This window comes from Apaloderma vittatum, unplaced genomic scaffold, assembly GCF_000703405.1.
Source record: "Apaloderma vittatum isolate BGI_N311 unplaced genomic scaffold, ASM70340v1 scaffold10696, whole genome shotgun sequence".
Classification (NCBI taxonomy): Eukaryota; Metazoa; Chordata; class Aves; order Trogoniformes; family Trogonidae; genus Apaloderma; species Apaloderma vittatum.
The window spans coordinates 3,271-14,802 of record NW_009723399.1 but is presented as its reverse complement, the minus strand read 5'-3'; the positions used below and the strand labels follow the sequence as shown (position 1 = coordinate 14,802).

At 35.1% G+C, this 11,532-nt stretch overlaps 1 protein-coding gene across 1 annotated transcript in view; it reads left to right on the top strand.

Moving 5' to 3' along the window:
• Window positions 1-7,003, top strand: part of LOC104275979 (formin-like) — a gene marked incomplete at its 3' end in the record, with an annotated part of 94,828 nt that extends 87,825 nt beyond the window's left edge. Inside the window, 1 exon segment of the mRNA XM_009872105.1 lies at window positions 6,911-7,003. Within this exon segment, the coding sequence (XP_009870407.1) occupies window positions 6,911-7,003 (93 nt within the window).
• Window positions 7,004-11,532: the final 4,529 nt, after the last annotated feature.

The window sequence follows — 11,532 nt, the reverse complement described above, 5'->3', positions numbered from 1 at the left end:
AAAGAGGAGATCACTTCTCCAGCCTTTACAATTTCAGCTCATAATCATAGTTTCAGCCATTGCCCAGCAATTCTCTTCTGTCTGATCAATCTGTCTGATTGCTCGTTACGCTAGGTAGTAAGCTGGTGTGTTCTTGAAAGATCTTTTTTTTTCTAGCACTGTAAAAACCTTAGCTCGTCTGAATAAAAATATTATTATTGCTTCTTTAAAATTTTGTCTTCCAGTCAGTTAGCCAGACAAGATGCTTCAGTTTCAAAATACGCTTTTTTTTTGTACTGGTGAGACAGAAGGGAAATGTTGGGATTTCTCTGTGTGTTCTGCTAGCGCACATTTCTACACTCCTGACAGTTCTTACTGATGTGCAGAGGTCTATATGTTTGGATCTTGACACTAAACCAAAACTTTCTGCTAATAGTGTGTGCTGGAATCACTTAAGGAATCTTACAAAAAAACCTGACTGGAAAATTATGCGGGTTTAGTCATTTTATTAATTTCTATGTGCTGTTAAGTCACTTGCAGTATGCTTCTCTGCTGAACGGTGCACTGAATGTAAACTACCATTTCACAGAGAATACATTAACCAGAGTCTCAGATATGTTGCTATGGTGTGAAAAATATTTAGCTTTACTAGCATTCTTTGTTTATTTTGTTAAATGTATACTTAGGGAACCATCTTAACAGAAAGATTTATTTAAAATGTTGATACCCTTTGACAAAAAGAGGAGCAAGAAAATATTTTGCTTTGGGTTAGTTGAAACTAATATAGGACTGACAGTTCTTCCACATGCCATCACATAGTGTAAAAGTTCAAAATGTTGTTAAACTTACAAGAAAGAAACAAAAAAAAAAATCACAGAGCTTAAATCTGAAAAACAAAGCCAGAATATCGAATCAAACTTGTGAGAATTGTCAAGATGACTGATTTGCAGCGTCTGTTAGAACTCCATTAGAACAAGCAAACTTCACAAGGTGTTTTGTGTGCCACTAGTTCAATTACTTACCTTTCCGCAGCTTAGGACTTATCACTGAAATGTTTTTCTGTCACATTTATGCATGAGAACTTGAGCACCTAAACAGATATGTTTCTGTGTGTAACGAGGAAAATGTATTTCACACAAAGATGCTGTTTTAAGTTTTACTTATTAGCTTCTGTCCTCTGAAGTGGCATTTTAAGAAAACTGAGTTGTTAATGAGTGAAGAAAGTACACAGAAGCACATTTTGTCTAAAATAGCTGAAAATAACTTCACAGAACAGTAACTATGCAAACAATTAAGAAGTTAGAATAGTGTATTTAGTTTATGTGTGCTAATGCTTTTTTTGCATTAAATTGTTTAGCTTTATTTAAGACAATAAAAACAAAGCTTGAGAATAGAGTACCCACAATTTGGTCATCTTTTACGTTTTTCTCAAATACTTTTGTCTCAGAAAACCTCGCCCCTCATTTCATGGCATTTCCCTCTCTATCTGGTTCATAAAGGCTTCTGTATTAGTCAGCCCAGCTCTGGGTAGGATGGTAGCGTTTGAACCTTTGTGTGTTGCCACCTTGAGGTGTGTACTGATGATTAATGTGTGTCCAAAAATGCAAATAAAATACTGTCTCTGAAACTCTTCTGGACCAGTAGCAGCATAACCACTTGCAGTTAGAAGTTCTCAAGATTTTTATACTGTACTCCAAAGGAATCAAGATAAATCTCTTCCCGTCTTTCCCACATTTATTTAAAGAAAAGAAACGTTTACTTGCAAGGTTATAAATAAGCACAGGTAGGTGGCAGAGGTATAGTGGATTGTAACAGAGCTAACACGTGCATGCCTGTAGTAAATTGGCATGCGAATATAGTCAAGTCCTGCAGCGGTGTCCAGTGGGTAAACATACATCTCCTGTAACTTCTTGTTTAACTTGGGAAGTTGTTTGCAAATAAGCAAATGTAATAAAGCAAAACCCAAACATACTAAATGATGAAAAAGTTATATAGAACTTGCTAAATGGTTAAAATATATGAATTTTATCTGAAGAGTATTCAAACATTATATAGGCCCTAGTAGGCTTTTGCGCTTTAAAAAATCATGGATCCTCTTGTGCAGAAATTAGGGATTACTTAGGGCTACACTGAATTTATTTGCAGCATGGTTTCAAGTCCCCTTTGAAACAGAAAAGGTAAGATTCTAAAAAAGAATCATCAAATAGTAACTCTCCTGTCAAAGATAAGCCTCCGTTATAACAGGAAAATAAAATAGTGGGCTTGGCGGTGTAACCTGCCAGGTTCTAAGCAGACAAGAGGCGGGGTGGAGGGTTTAGCGACTTTCCCAGTGGCATAACTCATGGGGGATAGTGTCAGTGACAGGTTTATAGGAATTCATGGTGTTGAAACTTGGTTTCACTGTCAGGATGATTCGTGTAAATGCTACTGGTGGGTTCTGGTGAGTAAATAGTTAGTAATTTACTGCTATCAACATTAAACTATTTCTGGTTTTGCGTTTACTTTAAAAATGGTGCTTAAAAAATTCCAAATCCTTTCTGATTGACACTGAAATGCTCTTTACATGAAAGTTTGTTTATGGACAGTGATTCTTTTGACAGATTTACAAGTGTCTGTGGAGTTTTAAAAGACTATTGCCCAATAGGCATTAAGTGAGAGACATTCTATTTTGTAAATATTTTCACTTATATTGGGGATTTTTAAAGAACTTTTTGAGCCAAGTACTGCATTAAATCTGAAGACAGTGGCAAACTGATAATCAGCAGTTTCCAGATTTGTTTTAATGTTTCACTAATGGTTTCCATTTCTGCGGCCAAGATTTGCAGTGGGTGAAGCATGATGTCCATCCAACAATTTGTAAGGGCTTTCAAATACTATTGCACACTCATATTTTCTTTTCTTTGCAATAGCTCATTTAGAAATAAACAATTTTCAAAGTAGCATATTGCATTTGATTTCACTTACATACAGTACATACCAAGAAAATGAACCAAAGGTTTATTACAGTAATGGAGAATTTGCAACTGTTTGAACTCTAATGCTGAAACAGGTTGTTTATTTTCTCAAATGATTATTTTGGAATGAGATGGTGGGAAGAGAAGTGTAGGTGTGGTGTGCTAACTGTCAGATTCTGCAGAATTCCTGGGATTCCTCAGAGTTTCAGAAAGGAATGCTTTCAGAAAGAAGCTTTTCAGAGTTTATTTCAAAGAAGAAATGCATGATAGGTTCATTTACCTGAGAATCATTCTAATATAAACCTTGCTAAAATAATTTCCTTTTAACGAGAAAAGGAATTGTATCACAGTGAGTATGGGAACAAAATGTAAAAAATTAATATAATATTCCCCTCACACATATTTTAGCTTTTTTAGCAAGGGAGATCGGAGCAACTGAGGGAACAGGACTTTTCAGTTTTAATTTTTTTATGTAGTGTTTTGCATGACTTGGTAGTTTATTTTTCAAAAAACAATGTATTTCAAGGAACTTATTGAGTAAACAACAACAAAAAAACAACTTCTAGAACAGGAAATTTAATGAACGTTAGTTAGTTAGTTAGTGGTGTAGAACTGAGGCAAATCATGGAGTTGTATGGTAGTCTTTCACCAATATTACAAATCTAGGTTGACAAAGACCAGATGCTGTTAATATGTAGAATTACAACTGCCATTTTAATCAAAACCTTTGATTTAGCCCCACTGTGAAAATCTTTTTCTTCTTCCAAATGCGTCTTTATTTCTACGCGATTTGTGATTCCTTTGAACACGCTTCCACCATTCTTTGCCGTATATATCGCCAGGCAAGTCTGATGATGTCCCAAAGTTCTTCAGCCTAAAAGATATATGTGGATGGTGCTCCTAGCTGTCGTTTTCTTATAGATACTGGAAAAATAATCATTTTTCTGCATAGGGCACTTCATTACTGAAGGGAACACTGAGACCAGAAAGATTGGAGTAGGACTTCAAAATTTTTAATACTGCAGTTCCAGCTGAATTTCAGGACTGCCTTCAACCAGTCGCTCCACACTTATGTGATGTATCTTATTTTTAACATTAGCAAGTAAATAAATTCAAGTTTTATTCAAATATTTCAGTGTAGTTAACTTTAAACAGAATTAGCTAAGTGTCAGTTGCCCAGATAGGTTTTGTTTATTTCTAGACCAAAAGTATAGGTTGTTGAGTGAAGTATAACCTAAATTTAGAGTCAGTTAAAGAAGGATTAAGCAGTATAGGGCAAGTACATTGCTTTTGTGATTTTCACATCATCACCCTTGTCCTTAATTCCTTTAGTGCAAAGCTAAAACTTACTCAGCCACCTTCAGTTTATTTTGGCAGTTATCTGAAAGAACTTCAGGAGGTGAACTGATAGGTTTTAATTTTAGATAGGTATCGTCTTACTAAATATTGTCAGCAGAGAAAATCACCCAAAGGTCTCTCATTAAGGCTGTCCAATAATGTACATTCTTAGAGTCTCCTATCATTTACTTGACTTGTTCTGTCTCTTTCTGTTTCGTTGTTTCAAGATTACTTAAGCAATGCAAACTGATATCTCGTTTCATCTCGTCTCAAACTTTTAACGGTTTAATCAGCACCTCCAGTTCACTTACTCTATGTCATCTGCCTCATTTGCTCTTTTCTTCTGTGCCTTTCTTATTCATCCTCTCCTCTCATGCCAAATGTTGATCTTGTTAAGGATGTTAAGGATGTTAGTTGTCTTTATGAAAAAAAACTGAAGGATTTTTTATGTGTGCTTGCTTTTTAATTTAGAAGCAATTCATCCTTGTCTTGGTCATTTAAATATCTACATTGGACGTGTCTGGGTACCCTTTCTATGTCTTGTGTTATTAAAGCCTGTAGGAAGCATGTAGGAAGCTTCCATTAATCCAGCCAAGGCATTAGCAACAATGTATGTTTGGGAAAACTCCTTTCTAAAGTATGCTAGAGCACGTTTAGATACTACAGTAACTACAAGCTTATTATTATAGTACATATTCATAGAAATCTACTTTGTGTAGATTTATACAAATTTATTTATATAAGATTATTATAAAATGATCAGTGGCTTAAAATCATTGCAGTCATATGATTGTAATAATCATGTGCATTCTATAGTCTAAGTACCAAATACCTGAACATATATGTACTAATATATTTACACTTCTATAATTTTGTATTTATCTGAAATAATTTCTAAATATTGCCATATATAATTTTCTGTAAATCTGTTTAAACGCAAAGAAAAACCACAAACTTTTGTTCAAACTTCCAGTCAGAAACTTAACCATACTGTCTCAGTTATTCTGCTAGATTTTTTTCCTCTATACAGTGCTTCTTCCAAAGCAAAGTGTTGCAATTTGCTCAAACAGCTGTAGAAACCTTTTATTTCTGCTAACATAAATGTTAAGTATACATTAATTTAATTCAGCGAATGATAACAGTCATGGGAAATTCAAATTTTTAATGGTAAGAGGCATGTATCATAAGAAAGCAATGTTTCGAAGTCATATAAACCTCCCTGATTTCTGATTTGTTTTGCTTAATTTAATTTTTTAAAACATGTAACTGAGCACCTAACAAAAGACTTCCTTTCCCAATATGCTGTCTTTAAATTAATGCTCCATTCTGACTACTATCTGGCATACAAATAAATTTCCATTAACTTCACTGAGAACAGTTTCAAAGACCTGTCATGCTACAGGTTGCAAGACTAAAGATTAATGATGAGCTTAGACTGTAGCCCAGGCTATTTTACATGAACTCTGAAGCTCCCCAATAATGTCATTATCCACAACCTACTTGACTTGTAGAAGGATGATGAATTAAAAACTATACTTAGATGGGAACAGGTATCTTTTCAGCATTTTTTCTATAACAACTGTCCAAATATATTTCTGATCTCAGTTAATTGAAAAGTTCTTTTTTTTAGTAAGCCCTGGTGGTCTAAGAGAGGCACACTAATCTCTGTATAACAAAGTTTATGCATTTGTTTTCAACCTCCCTTTGACTTTTTTCACTTCACTGCAAACTTACAGTAACACGACATTTTAATTACAAATTCTCAACTTCTATTTCCACAGTTTTGCATTCAATTTTGCTGCTATAAGTTGAATTATTTAATTTCAATATGGTGTGAATATGTTTGATGCAAACAAACTGTAACTCTTGGGTTTAACTCTAAAATAAATTTCCACCTAAATATAGCTTCTTGGGAATGAAGATTTGTGGAGAAAAATCTTATAGTAGTTCATAAATTCAGTTGCTGTATGTAAGGAAATTTCATTTTTATCTTTAATGTGGAACGCTGGAATCTACATAGTTTACTACAAGTTCTAGGAATGTTAAAATTCCTTGGTGAATAACCTGAAGTTTTTAGAAATTAGAATGGCATCAGGTCTTAAAATAACAGAGAGATTAAATAGTAAACAAATTAGATGTAAGTTAACTTTCTTACAGACTATTTCTATTTCATATCATGGCCTGGAATTTGAAAACTTAAGTAAAGCTGAATTCTTGCATCTGTGTTAGGAAAAAAATGGTTGAGTGTAGGGTGCCTGGCATTGATTGATTAAAATCAGTCAGATACAAGGCATCGTACACTCACCACAAAAACAAAGTTTAGAGCTTTGAATATCATCTAGAATTCATGTGTGAGGCAGGCTGTGTTAATGGCAAGTCTTAGCACACAGCTGGAGTTCTAGCACAAAGTCGTTAGTAAAGACAGATTCCACTCTTTAAACACCCAGAATTTTCTATTTGGTATGCTAGACTAGTATTGGTATTTTTTAATGTAATTGCTATATTCCTTAGTGCTTATTTATTTCTATTTCCTCTAAAGTCAGTCTAGGTGACTAATGTAGGTGTAGACTTCTACAGTGTTGACATCTACTTGTGTTAGATAAATTATGCCACAAATATCTCTCAACTTCTTTTTGTAGCCTCTGAAAAGCAGATGAAGTTAGTTTGCAGAGAGTCTTCTAAAGAGCATCTCCAGCCCTTCAAGGAGAAATTAGAGGAGTTCTTCCAGAAAGGTAACTGTATCTGGAAAAAAAAAATAATTTGGCAAATAGTGTAGAGGTTTACAAAGTTATACAAAATGTAAACTGCATTCAGTATCTGTTACCTCTGAAAATTCTTACTGTCTGTTATGGATTGTGTTGCTAATGTGTCTTATATATGTTAAGAATAATGCTTACACAGAGCTGGGACGTTACTTGTTAAAGATAATTGTTCACTTGACCTATTTCTTTTTGATTATTTTCTGCATTGTTCTTTATCGTTATTTGTAGACATAATGAAAAAATATTCAAATATTCATTCTAGATCAAATTTATTGGAAGGAATATAAAGCTTTAAGTTTATAAAAGACTAGAAACATTACCCTTCTAGAGAAAGTCCACATACAAACATGAAGTAGCAGCATCTTTTATCAATAGTGTCATGAACCAACTAATTCAGATTTAAGATTCTGTCTTGTGTGAGACAGAAATAGACATAAGGAAGTGATTCACCTTCATTTGTGAAGAGACAGCAGGGGTGAGATCCGTGGAAAAATTTGATCATCCGCTCAAGACAGTATAAGCGCAAGTTGCTGTTGAAAAAAACAGTCCTGCCTCCCTCGTTTTTCCCGAACTGTGTGTTTCCGGTCACTCACTTCTGCCAGCACCACTGTCTCTGGAGCTAGAAAATAGATAAGTGCATAGATTCTTTCCTCACCACTAGCCAGAAATGCATCAGAGTAGAGCAGTCAAAATGATAGAGCTGGGTGTAGATCTGGGCCATATTTATGTTTTGCCCAGGCCTTGCCAAGACCCTAACCAAATGGTGTCTTCCATGATCATACCACAGATTCTGTTGTGGTTAGACCATAGGAAGGCAAGCTCCACATAACTGCTCACTCACTCCTCCTCAGGTGGGAAGGAGGGTTGGAAGGATGACAGAAAACTCATGGGTTGAGGTAAAGACATTTGAATCGAAAAAGCAAAAGCCGTGTGCACAAGCAAAGCAGAACAAGGAATTAATTCAGCATGTCCCATGGGCAGGCAGGTGTTCAGCCATCCCCAGAAAAGCAGGGCTTTGTCAGGCATTACGGTGACTTGGGAAGACAAATGCCATCTCTCTGAACTCCCCCTCAGCCCATCATCCTCCTTTCCCCAGATTTACTGCTGAGCATGCTGTCATGTGGAATGGGTTATTCCTTTGGGCAGTTTGGCCAGCTATCCCAGCTGTGGCTCCTCCCAACTTCTTGTGCACTCCCAGTCTATATTCTAGGGGTCGGCATTAGAAACAGAGAAGGCTTTGATGCTGTTCAAGCATTGCTCAGCAATACTTACAACAGGAGTGGGTTATCAACACTGTTTAGTCACTAATCCAAAACACAGCACCATACAAGTTAGTTTGAAGAAAGTTAACTCCACCTTAGCTAAAACCAGCAGAAGGAATAGTAAATGCATATCACCAGTCCAAAAAAATAAAGGCAATTAAAAAAAGTAAAGGTTTCTACTGCAAAGCTGAGCTACCCTACTTTTTGGTAAGTGAAGTATGTTAAAAATACCCAGTTGACCTTGCAAGATTAATTCTGCTTTAGAGAAAATTGCATTTTAAATGTGCATTAACGTTTCAAATAGGAAAACATTCCTTCAAACATCTGCCCTGTTTATGCCTGTTGATGTGGAAATTGAGATATATTTTGTCTTTGACAGTGTAACAGAAAATTTTATCCTTGTGTTTATAATAAATGTATTTAAAAAAAAAAAAAAAAAGATAAGATATGTTCCTCCGCAGTGTTCTGGGACAATGAGTTCTGTTTTGGGGATGCTTTTTAGTGTTTCAGATTTTTTGTGTTCTAGAACTTACTTGCCCACCTTTTTCTTTTGTTCTCTTGTTCTTCTTTTGCTTTCTAATATGTTTTATGGTATTTAATCGTACACATTTAATTTAGCTTAATTTAACTTCTCATCTTTTGGCATTTCTGTTTTATCTACATTCTTCTGGAATGAGTTGCCAGTAGGTTGTCAGATCCTCAGTTATTGACCCTATTTCTCCCCTAGTCACCTGATTGATTTGAATCTTTATAATTGGTGGGTGGCATTTTCTGTGGAATTAGAATTGAAATCCTGCAAAATTCTACCCTGAAGATGAGTAAAAAACCCACAGAAACCCATCTTAATTTATGGCACTAGAATAGGCATTGGACAAATGTCAAGCTCAGAGGTTCAGTTTAGAGAAGTGTCTGCAAACTCAGCTGCTTCTCTGAAATTAGGAGTTAACTGATAATACTGAGCATCCGTTAAGCATCTGCTTTCAGTTTTGTTTGTTTAAAAAAAAAGAGTTGTGGCTGGTTTAAGCAAATGTAAGAAAAATTTGTCTGTTATCTTTCTGCCAGCTCACAGCAAGTATCCAAAGCTGAGATGCTTTTTTGAAACTTCTGGCTTGAAAATAGGGTTGGATCTCATAGATATTCAGGTTTTTCTCACACGCACAATTTCCCATCATTTCTAGTCAATGCTAAATTGGAAATACTGTAAGAAAAAAGCCATATTGACTTGCTTAAGCTGAATTGTTTACATTTCCTAATTGCGATTAATAACAATTAAATCTAATACTTGCTGTGTTGTAACAAAAAACACTGAGAGTGTTATGGAGACTGACATTCTAAAATGCTAGAGGGGATAAACTGTACTTCTGCTGATGTCAGTGCTGTTTTGTGTAACTGGATGTAATGTAGCCTAGAGCCTTCAACAGGGAATTAGATGCCAGAACCTTTAGATTCTGTTCCCAGTTTAGCTACTTGACATGTGATGCTAGAATAGTTGGTTAATCTCTTTTTTAGAAAGTGCTTCATTTTTCTAGTACACAGAATGTTAAATAATGACTCTGACTATTTTTTGTAGTGAAAGATAACCTTTGTCAACTACTTCGTAATTCCCGCATGAAAGATATCGTATGTAAAATGTGTTAATACTTCATTAAGTGTATTTGATATGTCCATGCTTTTTGAAAAGAGCTTAGGTTATTCTCAAAGTGGAAATAATCTTTATATTATATGCAACAAATTATAATAGTTTTACTATAATATGGAGACTTACTATACATAAGTATATATTTACTGTACTTCCAGTGGAATTACTATGTTCTTTTTTCAGAAATATATTCACCATATTTTCCATTTCAATTGCCATGATATGCAAAAAGAACTTCAAAATCATGGAATTAATGATTGATTTGAAATGCCTAACTTATGAACTTAACTTATGAAATTCTTGCTCAGAATTGCATAGAAGAAAAGTCTTTTAATATGAAGCTATGTCACGCATAAAAAATCAGGATAGTTAGATATGCATGAGAAAGATCCAAAATACTCCATTTTGAAAAGGAGAAAAGATAAAATTAAGATACTGCAGTTATGAAGTTCACTAGAAGGGATACTTACCAGTAGCCATTGGCATTAGCTTTTCACGACATTTTCTATTCTCCTTGTGCATTCTCTCAAGAATAATACAAACCAGAAAGTAGATGACATACAGGAGTAGGTGACTATCTGTAATGAAATTTATTTCTTATTTTGCTTCTTGGCTGTTTCATATTGTTTGCCCATTTTAATAAATATGGCAATGCATAGCACGGATTCATGAGGGATCTTGCAAAATCTGGTCCCAAATTCCCCTTCATTGGTTCCAGGTCAGAAAATATGTAAAAACTTTAATCTGGGCTCAATTTCCTCCCTCATATGCTGGAATGTGCAAGTCTATGCTTCACAGCAGTTAGTATAGCTGCCTCGCGTCATTTCTCTAAGAGTAAAGCATCTTACGATGAAGACTTTGCTATTAAAGAAATTAATTTAGTTTACAGCAGAGTCTGGGAAGCAAGTAGAATGATGTCAAGGAAGAACATTCTTGAAAATCATTAACAGTGGAAAGCAAAGCTATTTGGGAAAGGCACATGATACACTGAAGCGTCCAAGGTAACAAGCAAGATGGAGAGGGAAGGATTTGTCAAACAGAGCAGATGTATTGGGATTAAGCCCATAGTAGAAGAAATTGTCCAGTGTTTAGAATTCTAGCCTCGCACTTAGGAAACATCGGTTAAGTCCATTGCCTTGCTACAACCACTGATGTCTTTTACTACAGAAAAGGTCAACACTGTCCAGTCATGGGACTGTACGATAGAAAAATAGAATCATAGACCAGGCGACTCACGGCAGCATTATGTCAGGAGACAGTGCATTTGTCAGACGAAGTTAGCAACCACATGGAACATATTACTAAATCTGATTTTTACTGTTGAGTGATTTCTTCTTAATAAGTTTAGCCAGGCTGCAGTAGATACCTGGACATGTATTCGTGGTGCAGAACCGGAGCTTTGATCCACGTTTCCTCATTTACCTTCTGAATTTACCATAGAGGATTGTTGAGGTAATTCAGTGGGAAAGACAAGAAAGAAATTCGATTAAGACTAGCCCCCTTCACTTATATGTAACTACTTCTTGCTTTATGTTATTCTTAGGGTCATTATACTCAGAAATTAAGAAATGTCATGAAAAAAACAACATTCATGTCTA